The following is a 20,574-nucleotide window of genomic DNA, read 5'->3' as shown; positions in this document are numbered from 1 at the left end:
CTTGGTGGGAAAATCTTGGGGTAAAAAATTCAGGACTGAATCACCAGGGAAACCAAATGGGGAACATGGAATGAACATTACAAACTTATCACAAGGAATATTTAAAACATACTACAGAAGAACAAACTGTAAAAAAACCAGACTACCACAAATACCCACTCTGATCCTCTCCTGGCACAACTTGAGGCCCTGCAGTTCATTGTGATGCATTGACCATGGTATGAAGGGAGAGGAGAGAATTTGTGTGCCTGAGGGATGGAGCCTGCACGGCTCTAAATATCCTGGGGTGAAATATTTCGAATTTTGCCATCAGTGGCAGTGCTGTGAGGCTGGGGAGATCACATCTGTGCTGAACCTGCTCCTTTGCTGAGTCAGGTCTGAAACCTGAGCCTCCAGTGGTTGCTAAAACTCATTTAGTGCTGATCTGAATCCAGGTGGGGACGAGTTTTCAGCTACCCAGGGCCCACCCCCCAGGATGGGAAACAACTCTGTAAAGTGACAGCTTGGGCTATACAGAGAGAGGTCAGCCCCTCTCTGCACCTCTTTGTGGTGTCCCTGGCACTGAGGAGATTCCTGCCAGCTCAGAAGAGCCCTGAGCCTTGTCCTGAGTGTCTCCTGCTCCATCCCTGGAGGAATCACCTGAGGATCTGTGTCTCCAAGTCAGAGAAGTTGTTTTCATTTTCTTGCTGTGGGCTTGGGAGCTGCTCACACCAAGGCTGCCCCCCCGGGTCCTGGCCAAGGTGGAACACAAGACACAGCAAAGATGAGGAGTAGTGAGGGATCTGAGTAGCACGGTGAGGAGCTACTGGAGCATCGAGGAACTCCAGTGACTCAGCATTGAAAACGTCACCAAATCTTGGCTTTCCAAGTAAGGAGGGAAAAGGCAAAATAAACTACCCACAATCCAAGGCAGTGAATCATTAACAACAGGATTATCAAAGAGCAGAGCGCAAGAAATCCACCCATCGGTTGCTTTCCAAAGCATTGTCAGGCTACAACCTGCAGGAGAAATCTCTTCCACGGCCCCTACTCAGACCACAGTAACATGGCTGTGAGGCTTTGCTGTGCCTGGATTTCCATCCTCCTCCTCCTGCCCAGCCTCTCGGATGGAGGGAAGCTCCTGGTGGTGCCCATGGTGGGAAGCCACTGGCTGAGCATGCAGGAAGCGGTGGCGAAGCTGAGCGAGAGGGGACACGAGGTGGTGGTGCTGGTTCCCGAGGTGAGCTGGCAGATGGAGACCAAGCAGGCCTACAAGGTGGTCACGCACCCAGTGAGCCAGACCCTGGAAGAGCTGGATAATGCCTTCCAGGAATGCCTTGCCGTGCCCCTGACGCAGAAGCCTTTCCCCTTCAATGCCCTGGCAATGTACAACGCCTCAGTGCATGCTTTCAACACATTTTTTGGGCAGTGCAAGGACCTGTTCCGCAGCCAGGAGACCCTGAAGTTCCTCAATGAGAGCAGATTTGATGCCGTCCTGACAGATCCTATCTTCATGTGTGGGCCCATCCTCGCCCACCATCTCTCTCTTCCCTTTGTGTTCTTCATGAGGGGATTTGGTTGCAACCTCCATTTTGCAGCCCCACAGTGCCCAAGCCCTCTGTCCTACATCCCAAGAGTCTTCAGCTTCAACTCAGACCACATGACATTTTCCCAGAGGGTGGAAAACACCCTGATTTCCCTCCTGGAGCTTGATTACTGCAATCAGATTTGATGCCATCCTGACGGATCCAGCCTTTATGTGTGGGCCCATCCTCGCCCACCATCTCTCTCTTCCCTTTGTGTTCTTCATGAGGGGATTTGGTTGCAACCTACACTTTTCAGTCCCACAGTGCCCAAGCCCTCCATCCTACATCCCAAGACTCTTCAGCTTCAACTCAGACCACATGACATTTTTCCAGAGGGTGGAAAATGCCCTGATTTCCCTCCTGGAGCTTGATTACTGCAACGGTTTCTATGAAGAAGCGCTTAAGCTTTCCTCAGAAGTTCTTCAGAGGGATGTGTCCCTGATGGACCTCGTGAACTCCGCTGCCATTTGGATCCTGAGGTTTGACTTTGTGTTCGAGTACGTCAGGCCAGTGATGCCCAACATGGTCTTTGTGGGGGGGATCAACTGTGCTAAGAAGAAACCGCTGCCTAAGGTAATGTTCCTTTGCCTAAAATTGTACATTTCACAATGAAAAGTCATTATGTTGTTTCAGGAAGTTTATCAATATTGTTTATTATTTTTTAAATTTTTCTGGTAATGATATAATCCAACGAGTTTGTGTAGTTGTTTCCATAGGCTGAAATCAAATAACCTTGATAGAGACTTATTTGAATTAATGAAGGTTTTGTTACAAACCAAACAAAGAAGGGATTTCTTCTGCCAGATGGAAATTACTGCCCTTAGTGAATGTGTCTCAACACCAACCAGATCCATTTTTGATTTCATTTTAATGGCATTTGACATCTATTCCCTATATCTCATCAAAAACCCAAGAGTCATCTTTTGATTTTAACTCCAGGCTCAATAGCATCAGTTGATTCACTTCAGTTGTATTTTCATGGCAAGTTATTTCCCAACCGGCTGTCTGTGAAAGGTTACTCCTGTTTGTGGGGCTGAAATCCCAATGTCGCGTTGAGATGGCAAGAAATAATCTTACAGTCGTGGATTTGGGGAAGGACACTCAGACGGAGAACTCAGATATCTAATTCTCATACCTTGACATTTGCTTTTACCAGAATTGTTCTGCAGGGTCTTAAAGCTAATCTAGAAATCTAAATCTATTTTGATAGCCAACATGCAATCTCTAAAATGGTAACACTGGACATTTCTTTCCAGGCACAAAGCAGGAAACAAATCTCTTTCCTAGGTAATTGCTCCCTCGCTTCTGAATTGTGGTCATGCAGTATCTCTGCACAATGTCTTTGAGCTGGAGGGGTGGGATTTTTCTTTCCTTTTTCAGAGTTTTTTAATGCTCTTTGACAGGCTGATGGAGAGACCTCTAAACTTGATAAACAAGGCAAAGAATAATATTATTAACTAGAATATTAGGATAAAGTTATGTCTAAGGTGTTCTGTCTCGTTAGGCTGACAAGAGGGACACCAGCTTGAGATTTAAGAGGCAAAGTCTTGCTGGTTCCACAATATAAGTCTTTACTTTTATATCCTGAAGATCTCAGAGCTGCAAAGAGTTCGTAACTTTGCTACAAGGGTAGAGACATCCTGCCCTCATTTTATCCCTGCCAGCGCCTGTCTTTACGCTCCAGTTAGGTGAAAATCACAAGTTCCACACCTGGAAAAATCTTCTGTAATTATCCTTTCTTCAGTCTCTTTTCTAGCTCCATTTTCTGCAGACTGCAGAGGAATTTCTCCTGTTTCACTTTGAACAGTGCCCAGCAGTGAGTGTAAACAAGAGCAAAGTGAGTCATAGGGGGTGATGGAATCTGCCTGTTCACACACACCTGTAAAGCCCTGGGTTGGTCATTACTGTTCAGAAACATAATCCCATGGGAAGAATAAATAGTTCCCCAAAGCCTATTGAACCCATTGCTCAACAGGTAAGAAAAGAAAAAGGATTATTGGGAGAGGGAGAGAGAGAAGAGATTCAAGTTGCAGATTCTTCCAGGGATCCACAGGCCATTTTGTTACACCACTCCCATAGTTTGCCACAGGCAGGGGAATGGGGCATGGTGGTCTCATTCCAGGTAAGAGCTCCTCTCTGCTGGATCTGATGTGGTCCCATGGAGGAGCTGCTGTGAGCTGAAGGAGCTCAGGCTTGTGCAGAACGGCCCTACTTACCTTATCCAGCTGGGAATCCAATCCTCAATTGTATGAGGATCATCACAGAGGTTGTGGGAGAACATGAGACCACAGGGCTTGGCCTGGGGGAGCACAAACTGCATTTACACCTGGACTAAGCTGCCTCAGGCTGATTTCCTCTTGGCCTGCACTTTGCATGGGGATGTGTCTCAGCAGCAGTTACACCTTCATGAACAGGCAGAGAAATCCCAAGTTTCCAACTCCTCAAGTTGTGCAGAACGGCCCTACTTACCTTATCCAGCTGGGAATCCAATCCTCAATTGTATGAGGATCATCACAGAGGTTGTGGGAGAACATGAGACCACAGGGCTTGGCCTGGGGGAGCACAAACTGCATTTACACCTGGACTAAGCTGCCTCAGGCTGATTTCCTCTTGGCCTGCACTTTGCATGGGGATGTGTCTCAGCAGCAGTTACACCTTCATGAACAGGCAGAGAAATCCCAAGTTTCCAGCTCCTCCAACTCCTGTCTGGAAATTTAACACAAGGCTTGCAGGAATCAGAGCCAATATCGTGGCTCTAAGAAGTGCCTGAAGGCTGGCATGGTGACATTGCAAACCAACTCAAACTGTGTGCTCTGGGACACTCTGGTGACAATCTCCTCCTTAGACAAAGTTAATGCAAAGCTGCAATTTTGGCCTGCTCAGAAAAACAAAAGTATGGTGATTTGATTAAACCAAATCACAGGAATTTAAGCTACAGCCACCTCTCAAAGGTCTCCCTGTTTTTTTCTAACCTAAGCCTCCCAGTACTTATTTGAACAACTGGTCAACTGAAAACATTAAATTAACTGCAGGTTTAAGTAGCTAGCTACTCAAGTAAAGACAAAGTGTGACTGAATAAACACCTTTTCCTCACCAGCACAGGGACTAAGAGCACAGATCCTGCTTTAAAACCCTCTCCATCTTCCCAAGGTTTCTATTCATGGCTTAGGAAACAGCAGCCCTGGAAATGATCTGTGTTCTATGATTTGCTTCTTGCTCTCACAAAAATTTCTATTCCTTTCCAACTCATACAATTGGATTTATGGGTTGGTTTTCCTCTAAAGCTAGTGTGTCTCCACAGTGTAAAAAAAAAAAAACCTGAGGGGGAATCAGTCAGGTTCCAGTCAGCAGCCAGCAACCTGCATTTCCCAGATGCTGCTTAGCACCAAAAACAGTGTCCGGGTTCAGTTACACAAGGACTCCTCCATGGATAAGCCTGATCCACCATCCAGGAACCAGGGAAATCAAATTAGATAGATTCACAGGCTTGTTTGGGTTGGATTGAATTTTAAAGCTCTTCCCATGCCAGCCCCTGCCATGGGCAGGCACACCTTCCACTATCCCAGGGTGCTCCAAGCCCTGTCCAACCTGGCCTTGGGATGCACAGCTTCTCTGGGCATCACCCCCACACTCTTGGGTTGAGCAACCTTTTCCTACTTGCAGGACCCAGGGCCTGAGTGGGTCAGCAATGTCACCTCAGAGCAGGGAAGCAAATCCAGTGGATGAAACCAACACTTCCAGGAAGAAACCTACACTTTTGCTGTAGTTTTAGTGGTGCTGAGGTTTCTGTTTGCTGCTCTCTTTCCTTAGTGAAACTCAGAAAAAAATCCACACATCACAGCCAGTCCCACTCACAGGTGAACAGTTTGAGAAAGTTTTAGCGCCTCTTGCAGCTGAAGCAATTGTAGGGTGAGGGTCCCAAAGCCTGCAGAGCTGCTCCATCACTCCCCGCCAGCTCCAAGAGACTCCCTGGAATAACCCAAACAAGCTTCATCACTTCTGAGAGGAAAACAAACCTGCAGTCCTGGCTCACCCAAGCCTTGATACCCTTTGCTCTTGCAGTGGGGAAGGCTTTCCTCCAAGCAGGCACCTGGCTCTCTCATATCTGGAATCCTCAGTTCCTCAGCTCCTTGTTTGCACATAAAAGAGGAGCTGGAAACAAGCACCACACCCTTCAGAGCTGAGAGGGGCCCAGGTGCCCTTTGCTACTCTTCAGGAAAAACAAACAAACTTATCTGTTGCTTATCTGAAAAATGAGCCTGCCTGTTAATTTTCTCAGTAATAATTCCTCACCTCAAATCTGACCTCAGATGATCCTGTGCTGATCTATGAACCTCATCCTTTCTTTCTTTGTCCTGCCTTTATCTCTATTTTCTCCTGCCCTTCCTCTTGCTGCCTCACTTTTCCCACAGTTTTTGCTCTGATGGTCTGGTACAAAAAGTAGGGAGCCTGTGGAGTCCATAAGAAAGTGTGGCCATCCTGTCAGGAGACTTTTTCTGTTATAGTCAGGGAAAGTGAACTTGCACTGGCTGTTTTCAGACAACAGGTGTTGCCATTGAAAATCCTATCGAGTCCAGACTAGAAAACACACCGAGCAGCAACTTCCATGTTAAATTGGTCAGCTCTTGTCACAGTAGTTGCAATGAACTCTTTGCTTCCAGATTTCCTGCCTTTAATGACAATTATTTGTGAATCCGTTCAGTGTCCTGCTTTCAGTCTGTGCCGTCTCCCACCTCTCCTGCGCTGGGCCTCTCCAGAAATTGGTTTTCCAGGTCTAAGGGTGGTTCCTCCATGTCCAATGCAACAGAGTGGAGCTCCTCAGGGCAGTCCCAGCACCCTTTGGGTGTCATGAGACAAATGCCTTTGCCTCAGGCTGTAAGGCATTGTTTCTCCCGACTGAGGATGCTGGGAGTCCCAGCACCATTTATAAAAAGAACAGGAAAACGTTGTGCTGGTGCTAGCTTTTCATATCACAAGGACTCCTTCCTCAGCACCATCCAAAAGGCTTTGCTCTGGCATTGCTTTTGCTTGCACAAAGACAAAACATTCCAGCAGTGGCATTAGTGGGAGGTGTCACACCTTCTCCTAGATTTAGTCTCGCTCACAATACGTGACAAGGGTTTTCAAGACAGCAACCAAAGACCAAAACGCCTTCTTTGTGTCCCTGTGCTGGCCTCCTTTCCCTTTGTTTGCCCTGAGCCCATCCATTAGTTCACATTTCGGTGTAGTGCCAGGAGGAAAAAAGCCAATCGGGATTGTTCTCCTCAGATTTGGGATTGCCTGGTACATCCTAGTGGCCAGGGCATCTTTGTAAGAGGTGCAGGTTTGGCTGCTTCCAGGGGAATTTCACATCAGCCTCGTGTCCTCAGGAACAGAGTTGCATCCATTCTGCTGGGTGTATTTTTATTATTTTATCGCAGTGTATTTACCCGGTCAATGGTTTTAACCGGGATTATTGTTGCAACATGACATCCCTGCTCTTGCTGTCACAGACTTAGTGCTGACAGTGTCCTAGTGCTGACAGACTTTGAAGCTTAAACATTAACAGAAAGTACAAAAGTTTTTTCTAAGGACACGGCTTCCCTTCCCTTCCACAAACACAGGCAAAATCACGGGCTAATCACAACCATGTTGGGAAGTTAAATATTGATTTCTGTAGCCAATAAATTCCCTGCTTAGTCTGCATGGACCATCATATAAAGGACTGCGTGGATCCCTCTGGAGCAGAACCCTCTGGTTCACTCCCTCAGAAATGGCTCTTTTTTACCGAGGTACCTGGATACTTCTCCTCCTGACGCTGTCTTTGATGCTGGCTGAAGGTGGAAAGATCCTGGTGGTACCTCAGGATGGAAGTCACTGGCTCAGCATGCGCCCGGTAGTGGAGAAACTGCAGCAAAAGGGACACGAGGTGGTTGTGCTTGTACCCTCAACCAGCCTGTACATGAAGTCAGAGGAGCCTCGGAATTACACAGTCCAAGCCTATCGAGTACCTTACACAGGGGAATACTTGGGTGAAATGCTCAAGGCCTTCGTTAATGCCCATTTTATTGAGCAGTCTGTTGTGAATGTTGTTCTGACCTCGTACCAAAGCACGATAGAAATCTCCTCGGTCTTCTTCACCAACTGTAAGAGTCTTCTGCAGAACGAGGAGCTGATGCGGTACTTGAAGGAGAGCAAATTCCACGTGCTTCTCACAGATCCCATCCTGATGTGTGGGCCCCTGGTGGCTGAGTATCTTTCCCTTCCTTCCGTCTACTTCCTGCGGGGCTTTCCCTGTGGAATGGATTCTGCTGCTACCCAGTGTCCAAGCCCTCCTTCCTATGTCCCCCGGTTATTCTTGGATAATTCAGACAGCATGACGTTTTCCCAACGGCTGAAGAACATGCTGGTCGACCTGCTGGAGCTCTTCTACTGTAAGCCTATCTATGATAACTTTGAAGAGCTAGCATATGAGGTTTTCAAAAGGAAAGTGACAGTGACAGAACTCCTGAGCCGTGCATCCTTCTGGCTGATGAGATACGATTTTGTGTTTGAGTTCCCGAGACCCGTGATGCCAAACATGGCTTTTATCGGAGGGATTAACTGTGTTCAGAAGAAAAAACTGTCTCAGGTACAAAATTTTCTTCTGCTTTGATACTGAAAAGGCAAAGTACAAATGTATCATAGAATGGCAGAATGGTTTGGGTTGCAAGGGACCTTAAAGATTATCTCATTCCAACCCTCTGCCACCCTGGGCAAGGGATGTCGCTCACATCTTTCCATCAAACCCTGGCTGACAACAGCTTGGTGTTTAAAGATTGAAATCCTGCGTGATGCAGAAATGTTGTTTCCTAACACCCAGCATTCAGATTATATCACATCCTTCCAAACCTAAAGCCTTATCAGACTTAATTTGGACCATTTAAGTGACATGTAGCTTTTGCGCAACTGATAGTGGCCTTTGTTGAACTGAAGAACTTTGCTGTCCTCCTCTCCCAGCTGTCTCGTGCCCTGTCCATTTATCCTCTCTCCTTTCAGCCACAGTGAAGGTGATAGGACTGAAGGGTTTGCCTATTTTCTACCACAGCCATCCACAGGATTGGTTCCTTTCCATCTGCCTTTATTGTCAAGGTGTCAATACCTAAGCCCCAAAAGAAATCCTCTTCCAGTTCCATCTTCCCCTTCTCTTCTACATTATTGAATTAGGTTTTAAGCCTTCCTGGGTATGGATATCTCCCGTAGATTTCCATTTGGGCTTTTGTGTAGCAACCTTCCTGTGTTCATTTGGCAGCCTTGTCTGAGGTTATGGCCTGTCTTCTGTGCATCTCCTTCCTCTGAAGTTTTTGAAAATTCCCATTAAGTTAACCTATCCTGTAACCTACCAAGATGGGATCAGCGTGAGTGATGGAGCTGCTGCTCCTTTAGGAGGGCAGGTTCTCAGCAAAATCCAAGATATCCCACCAGGTTTGGGAAGGAACCTGCAGAAACTGCATGGGGAAAAATCCAGCAAGATTTTAAAGCCCAGAATGCCCTGGAGAAGCAAATTGTTTCCCGTATTCACCTGCTTATAGGCTTTAATGAGCATTTATCGTCAGCATTAAACCCCCAGCAATTTATAACCAAGAAGGACTTGGACACAGGGTTGAGGTCATGAACTGACCCAACATTGGTCATGAACTGACCCCTCATTAGCCTTGAACAATTAATGACTTTGCGAACTAGAGAGGTGTTGTTGGTCTTTGTTATCTAGGGTACAAGGGTGAAATGCTCTTTTGCAACTTCTTTTGTACCTGATAAGATATGGGGTTTAGCTGAAATTGATATGGAGAGATGGGGAAAGATTTTCTACTGGCTGCCTATCTTCCAAAAAAATGCAAGTTTGCGTTAAGGAAATTCAATTTTTCTCAGGGGTGATAGCTGGTTTTGGCTATTGAAAAATCAAGCAAAACCCAAACCCCAGGTACTGTTACACAGATGTCTCATATTAATCTTTACTCTGAGTTATGTTTCACTCTACTACTGGCATCAGTTTCTTTAGGGAAGAAAGTGATTTTAAAAATGCTAAACTACCTCAGTCTGTGACGACTCTGTCAGCCTTCAGTGTCAGCAATGGAAAAAAGTCTTTCCATGCTCTCTTGATAGGCACACTCCTCCCATGTGGGCTCAGCAGTGTTTCTGCCCACCCACTCTGTGGGTGCATTTTTTTCATGGATTTTCCCTGCATTTTGCCATCAGTCCTTGGTTGTGGTGGGTTGGTGGCAAGAAGTGCCGCAACGCCAGGGTCCTGCTGAGAGAAGAAGGTGGCATTGAGCCAACAACCTAATGCAAGTTTGCGTTAAGGAAATTCAGTTTTTCTCAGTGGTGATAGCTGGTTTTGGTTATTGAAAAAAATAAAGCAAAACACAAACCCCGTGTATGGTTAGGTGTATTCTTCATACTAATCTTTACTGTAAGTTATGGTTCACTCTACTACTGGCATCAGTTTCTTTAGGGAAGAAAGTGATTTTAAAAATGCTAAATTACCTCAGTCTGTGACGACTCTGTCAGCCTTCAGTGTCAGCAATGGAAAAGAGTCCTTTCCATGCTCTCTTGATAGGCACACTCCTCCCATGTGGGCTCAGCAGTGTTTCTGCCCATGCCAGGGTCCTGCTGAGGGAAGAAGGTGGCATTGAGCCAACAACCTCAGCTTGGCCTCTGTGAAGGTGACACACTTTTCTTGACTCACACAAAGCCACCTTTGAAGTCCAAACCTGCCCTGAATGTTTCCTAATCATTTATTCCTTTCTGTGACCTTGGTGCAAAGTTTTGATGACCCAAAATGGGAGGAGAGTCAAAAGGGCAGAGGTGGGGCAGAGCTACAAAAGCTGGCAAAGCACTCCTGGCCTCTCTGGTGCTGGGCTTCCACTCTGCACAGCCCACACCATGCTGGTGGCACTGCTTCTGCCCTTCCTGTGCCTCCTGAGCCCGGCTGCCGCTGGGAGGCTGCTGGTGATCCCCATGGATGGCAGCCACTGGCTCAGCATGAAAAAAGTGCTGATCGAGCTGAGCAAGAGAGGGCACGAAATCATGGTCATTGCACCAGATAACACAATCCTGATTGACTCCTCGGATGTCTACAAACTGAAATCCTACCCTGTGCCATTGATGAAGGAGTACATGGAAGAACATATACGCTCCTTCAGTGCAAGAGTTTTCAGCCAAGAGCCTTTCCTGGTGCGATTCTGGAAGCTTTTGGAAGATTATCGGAAGAGCGGGGCCATCTTTCACGCTTCGTGCAAGTCCTTGCTGTACAACCAAGAGCTGCTGAAGTACATTGGAGACAGTCACTTTGATGCCGTGCTCACGGATCCCGTGACACCTTGTGGGCAGATCATTGCCCTGCACTTCTCCATCCCCAGTGTTTTCTTCCTACGGATGGTTCCGTGTGCCTTGGAGGTTCGCGCGGCTCAGGGCCCAGACCCGCCATCCTACGTCCCACGCATGTTCTCAGAAAACACCGACCACATGACCTTCTCCGAGAGGGTGAAGAACTTCCTGATTGCCCTTTCCGAGTCCTTCATCTGCAATGTTGTCTATTCTCCATTTGAGGAGCTGGCCTCAGACTTCCTCCAAAAACCTATGACAATGACAGAGATTTTAAGTCATGGATCCGTCTGGCTGAGGAGAATCGACTTTGTCTTTGAGTATCCCATGCCTGTCATGCCCAGCATGGTTTTCATTGGAGGCATCCACTGTGGAGAGAAGAAGAAGCCGTTATCTCAGGTCAGTGGCTGGCTGGGAGAGGCTGTGGCAGTCACACACCTGCATGTCGACGTGAAGTAATTGAGAGGGATGTATCTTATCTCTCTCTTGAGGGAGACTCTTTACAGGAGCCTGAGGTGTTGGCACAAGGGCAGTGGTTTTAAGCTGCCAGAGGAAAGGATTAGAGGAGATATTGGGAAGAAATCCTTCCCTGTGAGGGTGGTGAGGTCCTGGCACAGATTGCCCAGAGAAGCTGTGGCTGCCGCACCCCTGGATGTGTCCGTGGCCTGACTGGACAGGGATTGGAGCAAGCTGGGATAGTGGAAGGTGTCCCTGCCCATGTTGCAGGAAGTAGAATGGTATATGCTTTAAGGTGCTTTTCAGTCCAAACCATTCTGGGATTCTACCTAAGGATATTATTTCGTTTAAGACTTTCTGTACAGCCAATCCACATAAAAACCAGAAACTCAAGATGTGATTCCAGCTCCTTTCTTTAGGTCTGCGCAACATGGGGGTTGTTTTTGGTTATGGCATCACGTGCTATACTGTGTTTAATTGCAGCTGAAATCAGGCACAGAAATTCTCAGGCAGGAATTAATTCCAAAATGGGCTGATGAATTATAACAGCTCTTCCAATAATTTTTTCCTCAAGTAGAAGGCAGGGATATATTTCTTCAAGACAATTAGCTGCTTATAGTCAGAAAAATACCTCACTGCGTCATGTGCAAGAGCATCCTGTTCTCCGTTATGTACCAGCAGTTTTTGAGTCAAAGGCCCATTTTGTGCTGAAGGTTTTGGTCTAACAGCTTCCATGAAAACCAGCTCAAGTCTCAGCTGCTATTTTAGGACACATCCAGTGTTATAAGTAAAAATAAAAATTGACCCTATTGTAATGAAAAATAAAAATTTATTCACGACCTTATTACGATCCCAACAGCCACCAATAAAAAATGACAGCGTAGACCCTGGGATACAGGCTGGGTGGACGCAGATCCAACCTCTATGGCACTGAACCCACCTTCGTCCACACTTCTGCTTCTCAGGGACAGTTCTTATAATGTTTTTCTTGCCAGCGGCAGAGTCTCTTTGTCTCCTTTCAAAGTTCATCATATTCATGTTGATTTCTTTCTTCACTCAAAGCTACACAAAACCTCCTCCGGGAAGAAATTGATGTTCCTCCTTGGATTCCTGGAATTCTGTATTCAGGTGAAAGGTGTTGATGGCCCTGGTTATCTTAAATGTCTGTCTTTATGGGCCATCATCACTGGGCATCCTCTGGTACATGCCACCATGAAGGACCATCTCCTGTGCAGCCGAGTTTCTTTCCTATGTTAATGCCGAATTCCACCCTTGTCAGCCAGCCCCAGTTTCGTTATTCTAGGATTAAACCCTGTTCCCCCCTTTAATAGCATGTTTGATACATATATCTATATTTCATAGGCATGAATTTCTACCATATCCCTAACATGGTAGGGTGAGGAAATTTTAATGGGTTGTTGCTGGGGAATTTGTGGTCTAAAAAGCCCTTGATTAGCTCGCTGGTGCTCAGGATGTACATTAGCTTCTTGCTGCATGTGAATTCTTGCTTGCTTGTGCTGTCAGTGGAACGGTCTCATGTGAAGCCAGGGATTAAGTGGAAAAGGAATAAAGGAGAAGGGAACTCTCCTCAGCAGTGATGGATGTGTAGTTAGTGTCATGCTGCTCTCTCAGCAATGCATCATTTGGTTTCCTAAAAAGTTTTATCTTTATGAACATTACTTAAAAATCAACAAACTCTGCTCTCTTCTTCCGTGGAACCTTTTTTACTTGCCAGCCTTTTCAAAGCCCTTAGAATGGATTCTTCTGGCCTAGAACCACTCTTACTCTTCCCTCAAATTCACAGGCTTTTGTGAACATGAATGAGAGAAACTTCACAAGAAAAGAGATTTGCTCTTCACACCTTCTCGGAGCCAACTGTCCCTACCCGGGGGCTTTGCTTCACTCCTGGAACTTCTTTAGTTCAGCTTCATTGATTTGTTTGTTTCTGTTGCTCTGCTTTTTAACAGAAGTCTCTTTCAAGTTGTTACCAAGCCCCCCTTTTATCAGGGCGATGCTTTTTCCTGTCTCTTCTGTCCATCAGAGCTGCTTAACAGCTCCTCAAGGAGAAAGCCAGGCAGATCCTCTAGGAAAGCAGCAGGCCAACCTGCCTGCAGGCAAAGCCATGGAACAGCTCCAGACCTCCAGCGTGGAACCAAACTCTTAAACTCTTCTCTGAGGGCAAAGCTCCCTCTCCTTTTTTTTTTTTTTTTTTTTTTTTTTTTTTTTTTTTTTTTTTTTTTTTTCTTTTTTCTTTTTTCTTCCCCCCAGGGGTAGAGATCATAGTCCAGCAACAAAATTTATTGCAGAAATACTGATTATTTACTCCTGATTTCTCCCTATCTCTCCCAGAAGGAGAAAATGATGGAGAGAGATAGATCAGGATGAGAACAAGTAGTAGAGTGTGTGACGGCATCAACCAGTGGTTTTCCTTTACTGGTGCAAACCCTCTGCTTCTCCAGTGGATTAAATTCCTACCTGGTGGTGTTCCTGGCTCCAGTGCTGAGCTATATGTAAATCCCAGAACCTCTTCCTAAGGGTTTACGTAGATATTGTGCTGTATAGAGACACACACTTTTATAATTTTAAAGATGAACTCACCAAGCATTTCGGAACAGCTGTAAAATCCTTCTCAAAAAGAATGAAAGAAACAAAGTATTTTAATACCTGTTTTCAGTAAGCCTTGTTACTTCCAAGTGCCAGCACTATTCTCGGGGTTTTATTTTGGCAAAGCCTGATTTTATTTTCAATCTAGCGTCAGTCAGCAGAGGCCCAAGGAAGCCCCATTTACCAAGCCCAGTTCCACCCAACCCAAATTCATTAATCACTTAAATGGTTCATCAATGCCTTCAGTGGTTACCAGTGAATGGTTCTGCTGGAAAAGCCAGGTTGTTAAGGGGGAATGTGGGAATCTGGCAGGGAACTGTGGCTGTATTTAAAAGCTGCTAGGTCAGGGCAGATGAGTAGAACTTGGATTTCTGGGAACATGGCTCCTCTGGGTAAATACAGCTCCTCAGCTTCGACAGGAATTCTGCTTTTTCTGTCCCTGCTGTGCTCGGCCCATGGTGGGAAGCTGCTGGTGGTGCCCATGGATGAGAGTCACTGGCTCAGCCTGCACTTGCTGCTGGTGGCCCTCAGCCAGAAAGGCCACCAAATTGTCACCGTGGCACCAGAAGCGAACTCAAGCATGGAGGAATCTGCATATTACAGCCTCAAAAGGTATCCAGTGTGGTTATGCATGGACGAGCTGAGAGCACACGTGGGAATGATTAGGAATGATCCTTTTGAAAGAAAACCTTTTAGTCAAAGAACTAATACTCTCCTTGAAAAAGTCCGGCTCATCTCCAACCTCTACACCTCCTCCTGCAGCAGTCTGCTGCACAACAAGGATCTGATGCAGTATCTCCAAAGCTCCCACAGATCCTCTTGTACCATGTGGACAAATCCTGGCTTTGCATCTCTCAGTCCTGTCTGTTTTCTTTCTCTGGGGATTTCCCTGCAGTTTGGATTTGCAGGTTGCTCAGTGCCCAGATCTGCCTTCCTTCATTCCAAGAACATTTACGGACAGCTCAGACTATGTGGCATTTATCCGGCATGTAAAAAACTCAGCTCTCAAGTTCATACATTTCTTTCTTTGCTATTTTGCCTATTTCCCATTTAAACTTCAGGCCTCAGATGTTCTTCACAGACAAGTAACAGAGGAGCTCTTAAGGCATGGATCCCTTTGGTTTGAAATAAGAGATTTTGGGTTTGAGTATCCCATGCCAGTATGAGAAACAACTGCTCACCTTTAAAAAATTTTAAAGGTTTATTAAACCTTAACAAAAAATACAACAAAAGGACTAAATAAGGAAAAATTACAGCACTGGGAGCCCCCGTGATTATCAGCCATACACTCAGCTACAAAATGGATGCTCTGCCTTTTATATCTTTAGCCCCATCCCAAAGTTTTGTCAGTCAACTCTTTCTCTGCCATCCAGTGGTGGAGATCACTTTCTTATATCTTGATTGGAGGTCAGGTGTTGATGTGCCATGCCTCCTGATAACAAGCCAGCCTCCTCTAAATGCCCTCACTACTAAGGCTATTACAAGGGGGAGGGGAAGGGGGACTATGGGAGGACATATTACTGTAACATTATTATACATTTAACATCCACATAATATCTATCTCTCAATTGTGAGAGCCAATTATTACATTACTTATCTATAATGCCAGTGATTCCCAACATATTTTTATTGAAGGTATAAACTGCGAAAAGAAAAAGCCGTTATCTCAGGTTCAGTGATTGCCGTGGTAAAATATATGGATGTTTAATGCTGTTTGCAAATATTTTGGTGTGTCTATAACTATGTCCATGAGTTGGTTTTACTGTCACAATTGATTTTTAAAAACTGAGAATCTTTTTGGTTAATAACCTACCCTTTCATAATTTAAAAATGAAGCATCATAATGCACCAAGTGGTAGATAATGTTCTGGTTGCTCTGGCAGCATCTGCATCTGCAAGAGCTTTATGCTGCCTTCCCAAAAGTTTCCCTACGAAGGATGTGCCTAGAGCCACAGTAGTTTGATAAATGTCCTTAAAAGTATTCTGGTGTATGCTATCAACCACTACACTAAATGATTTTATTGTCAAAATTACTTCTGTGGAATAATTTCCATGGTTAGGGCTTGTCTGCAAGTCCTGTCCATGCATTAATATTATTTGCTTTCATGGCCCAGGGGCAAACTCTTCCCAGAATGATTTAGAATGGCATTTCTGAGTTGCTGATTCAGTTTTAAGTACAGCTGGTAAAAACCATGTATGTGTCCTTCCTCCTTCCAGACCCTACTTCATCTTCCAAAAAGAAGCCTTGCAGGGAAATGAAATTTAATAGTCAATTTTCCATCTTCCTCACAGTGTCACAATATAAAACTGGTGAAGAATCCAGACCATTTCGTGTGTGAAGCTTTAATATTTTTTTCTAATCTTTTGCAAATGGAAAGTGATATGGAATGGCAAGAGGGGAGGAATTATCTTACACTGAAATTTCATGTTTGGAAAATTAATGATCTGTTAATTAGCTCTTTTGAGCAGACCACTTGTTGAAAGATCCCTCATTTACTTAAATCATAGAATGTCTCCTGGAAGGGTCTATTCCATGATCTTACCAGGCACAGAGGTGAGGTTGACAGGTCGGTAGTTCCCTGGGGATTCCTTTCTGTCGTCTTTAAAGGTGGGTGCAGTGTTTCTCTTTTCCAAGTCACTGTGACTTCACCTGACTGCCAGGACTTTTCACATGGAGAGTGCCTTGGCAACTCCATCAACCAATTCCCTCAGGACTCTGGAATGCATCTCATGGGGTCCCATGTGTTTGGGTCATCAGATGGCCTTATGTTTGGGTTCCTCAAGCGGTCACATGATCTTCTCTTACACTGGGAGGAATTTTGGTCCCCCATCCAGATCTTGCCATCTATCCATCCATCCACACAAGAGGTGTGGGAAGAGAAGTTGCTAGTGAAGGCTGAGGCAATGGAAGTTCTTGAGTCCCTCAGCCTTTACTTTGTCCATTGTTTCCAGTTTCCTAGTCTTGCTTACTGGGGGAAAACACTTCCTTTGACCTTCCTGTTGTGGCTGACAGATCCATAGTGACCCTTCTTGTTGTTATGTTCACCCCTGGCCAAGTTCAGCTCCACCTGCACCTTGGACTTCCTGCCTTCCTCCCTGCATAACCAGGCAGCGTTAATCCAACCCAGTGTTCCTCCAATAGAGAGAGGGGGGTGTTTTCCAGGGTAGCTCTGGCAGTGATTTGTGTCTGCCAAATAAGATGAACCTTAAACTTTTATACCACCTTTGCCATGTCCATGTTTAAACATTTACCAAATACAAATAAATCTCAAGATCATCCATAAAAACCAGAGACCAGATTGCTTAAAATCACTGAGCTGGGGAACTCTTTCTGTGGAGGCCCTCAGCTGATCCCTGTAAGAATGGCTCCGGGGCTCAGTGCTTCTCCACCAGTTGTGCTTCTGCTCCTGTCCCTGCTGGGTCTGGCTGCTGCTGGGAAGCTCCTGGTGGTGCCGGTGGATGGGAGCCACTGGCTGAGCATGCGGGAAGTGCTGGACATCCTGAGGCAGAAGGGACATGAGGTGGTTGTGGTGGCACCTGAAGTGACTTTGCACATCAAGCCATCAAAGAACTTTGTGATGAAAATATATCCGGTCCCCTACACACAGGAAGATTTGAAGAAACAATTCCAGGCATTTTTTCATTTTTCATTTGAACAAGGATCTTTTCTGGAAAGATTTGTTAAAGCGTACCAAGGTATCAAAAGAATCACTAACTTTGGGATCACCAGCTGTGGACATCTCCTGCAAAACAAGGAGCTCATCAGGTACCTTGAGGAGAGCAAGTTTGATGCCGTCCTTACAGATCCTGTTCTGCTGTGTGGGGGAATCCTGGCGAAGCACCTTTCCCTTCCTTCTGTGTATTTCTTACGAGGAATTCCATGTGGATTAGATTTTGATGCCACTCAGTGTCCCAGGCCTCCTTCCTATGTGCCCAGGGGATTTACACAATTTACAGACCACATGACCTTTCTCCAGCGGGTGAAGAATCTACTTCATGACATCCCAAGTATTTTTCTTTGTGATTTTGCCTTTGAACCCTATTCAAAACTGGCTTCCGAGTTCCTGCAGCAAGATGTGACTGTGCTGGATCTCTTACGCCAGGCTTCAGTTTGGCTCCTGAGATCAGATTTTGTTTTAGAGTATCCAAGGCCTTTGATGCCCAACATCATTCCAATTGGAGGAGTAAACTGTGCTCACAAGGAGCTGCCTCAGGTGGGTCACACTCTGTTTTAATTCATGCCATGATTGGTTCCTGTGTTCAGGAGGGGGGAATTTTTTATACAATAGGCACTGAGTTTCTTTTTTGGGTGAGTGAGCTGAAAGGAATCGTGTATCTCTCCTTCTTCTTGATTTCCATATCCTGTGTAGGCAGCGGTTCCTTCTGGGTTTTAAAGAGTGCTGTGTTGAAGGGAATCACCAGGGTTTTCTGGTGAAAGTCTGTGATGGGACATTGATTCCACCAGCAGAGTGCCCAGCTCTGATGTCTGGAGCAGGTCTGATTTAACACATCCAGCAAGGCTTAACTGGCACTGATGGTTTGGGTTTGGGTTCGGCCGTGGTGATGATGCCAAACTTTGGGTTCCCTTGGATGTTGACAAGAACCCTGTGCAGTGTTCCTCCTGGAGAGCCTCCTCTGCTGCTCCAGGGGAGAACCTGGCAAGTTGGGTGAGTGCTTTTGGTGCCCTGGCTTTCTCTTCAGTCCTGTTCCTTAGAATTTGTTTGATGTGGGCTGGGATAATGAAATCCAATATGAGGCTATTCCACCCATCCCCAAGTGTGAGGGTGGCTGTGACATGTGACAGACATCCCTGTACACACTGGGATTGGCCACATGAGCATTCACACATCTCCACCACTGCTGGACACCATGGGTGCTTGGTCGGTGACACAAACAGTGTCAGAATTAGGCTCTGAATTGTTCTGTGGGAAGTCCCCCTCAAAAGTGCTGATAAATCTCTGCACAAAGCTCACAAAGCCAACCCTTGCATTCCTCGAGGCAGGTCTGAGGCACTGGAGATGATGCTTGATTTGTGCCACATTTCCTGCAGAAACCTGGCATCATCCTTCCATCTTCTCTGTCTTCTCTGACTCCAATTAGGCCCTGAATTTTTCTGTGGAAAGTCTCCCTCTAAGAGTGTTGTCAGAATTTGACACTGGCTAGAAGCTAGGCACCCACAAAAAAAACATTTACTCATTCTCTTCTGCTATATTGGAGCAGAGGAGGGGCAAAAGAAAGACAAAAGGGGCTCATGAGTTGAGGTAAGGATTGGGAAGAAACACTTTAAGGGCAGAACAGGTTCAAAACTTAAAAGGTATAAAGAAAAATTTATTAACTGAATTAAAAGAGGATAATGAGAACTAAAATAAATCTTTAGAATACCTTCCCCTGCACCCCTCTTCTTTCTTTCCTTCCCGCCACGAGTGCAGGGAGACAAAACATGGGGGTTTTAGTCAGTTTGTCAGCTGTTACATCTAAAAATATTTCTTCAGTTTGCTTAGGGAGAGGAGTATCTTCTGCTATGCCATGGGGTCTTTTTCATGGAACAGTTCTCTGTGAACTTTTCCAACGTGGTTCTAATTTTCACAAGTAGCAGTCACACCCAACCTGCTACAACATGAGTCCCTCCCACGGGCAAAGCAGTCTTCCTACAACTGTTTGCATTGGTCATTTTACTTCATGGCATGTAGTCTTTTAAGGATGAGCTGTTCTAGTTTGGAAGTAAGGGTCTTCTTTTTCTATCTCTGGAAGCAAGGGTCTTTTCTCTTTGTTCAAATTTCTCACTAGATCACAGCTTTGCAGCATCCACACACTCCAGCGTGAGCACTCTTTCTCACGGGTATGGTTGTGTTCACAGGGGTCCATAGGCATGGGAAGAGATGAGAATCTTGACTCCATGTTCCAGAAGGCTGGTTTATTATATTATGATATTATCTTATATTAAAATGCTGTGCTAAAACTATACTAAAAGGAATAGAAAGAAAGGATCCATCAGAAGGCTGGAAAGGAAAGAAAAGGAATGATAATAAAATCTTGTGACTGCTCACAGCCTCGACACAGGTGGCTGTCATTGGTCATCAAGTAAAAACAATTTCATATGCTGGGTAAACAATTCTCCAAATCACATTCCAAAGCAGCAAAACATGGAGAAGCTAAAGCTTCCCACCTTCTCCGGAGAAAAGATCCTGGCAAAAGGATTTTTCATAAAATATGTCTGTAACACACAGGCTGCAGGTGAACTCTGAATTCCCCTGTGCACTTCATAAATTAGAGGAAAACTGTTGTTTTTTAGACCTCACCACAGCATGCAGAAGAATCTCAGCTCTGAGGCCCGGAGCACCTCCTCCTCCCCATCCCTCCTTTTCACTGACCTTAGTGTCGCCATGTTGTTCACCTCACATTTTCAGTCTTCCCTTTTCTCTGACTTGCGAGAGAATTGCCGTCCGAATGTCCATTTCTTCTCACATTCTGTTAATTGAAAAGTTTTATAGAGTCCTGCAGCACTGAAAGGTTGATCTCATCCAGGCCCCACATGGGGGAATTGCTCGCCATGCCCCTCGTTGCTGGTCACATGGCTGCCCCCAGCACCATGCCAGCCACACCGGCT

General features: G+C 45.6%; 4 protein-coding genes across 4 annotated transcripts; all 4 read left to right on the top strand.

The window, feature by feature from the left end:
* Positions 1-1,045: 1,045 nt before the first annotated feature.
* On the top strand, positions 1,046-5,291 carry LOC121333688 (UDP-glucuronosyltransferase 1A8-like). The gene is made up of 3 exons (XM_041400263.1): positions 1,046-1,606; positions 1,851-2,138; positions 5,229-5,291. The coding sequence occupies exons 1-3, from the start codon at positions 1,046-1,048 to the stop codon at positions 5,289-5,291; spliced, it is 912 nt and encodes a 303-aa protein (XP_041256197.1).
* Positions 5,292-5,988: 697 nt separating this feature from the next.
* Positions 5,989-8,591, top strand: LOC121333687 (UDP-glucuronosyltransferase 1-6-like). The gene is made up of 3 exons (XM_041400262.1): positions 5,989-6,005; positions 7,293-8,175; positions 8,583-8,591. The coding sequence occupies exons 1-3, from the start codon at positions 5,989-5,991 to the stop codon at positions 8,589-8,591; spliced, it is 909 nt and encodes a 302-aa protein (XP_041256196.1).
* Positions 8,592-10,466: 1,875 nt separating this feature from the next.
* On the top strand, positions 10,467-11,366 carry LOC121333686 (UDP-glucuronosyltransferase 1A1-like). The gene has a single exon (XM_041400261.1). It carries the CDS (start codon positions 10,467-10,469, stop codon positions 11,364-11,366), a length of 900 nt encoding a protein of 299 aa, XP_041256195.1.
* A 5,963-nt stretch (positions 11,367-17,329) lies between these two features.
* Positions 17,330-18,202, top strand: LOC121333685 (UDP-glucuronosyltransferase 1A1-like). The gene has a single exon (XM_041400260.1). It carries the CDS (start codon positions 17,330-17,332, stop codon positions 18,200-18,202), a length of 873 nt encoding a protein of 290 aa, XP_041256194.1.
* Positions 18,203-20,574: the final 2,372 nt, after the last annotated feature.

This window comes from Onychostruthus taczanowskii, unplaced genomic scaffold, assembly GCF_017590055.1.
Source record: "Onychostruthus taczanowskii isolate IOZ18803 unplaced genomic scaffold, ASM1759005v1 scaffold176, whole genome shotgun sequence".
NCBI lineage: Eukaryota > Metazoa > Chordata > Aves > Passeriformes > Passeridae > Onychostruthus > Onychostruthus taczanowskii.
Note: the sequence above shows the minus strand (reverse complement) of the source record. Positions and strands in the feature narration are given on the sequence as shown.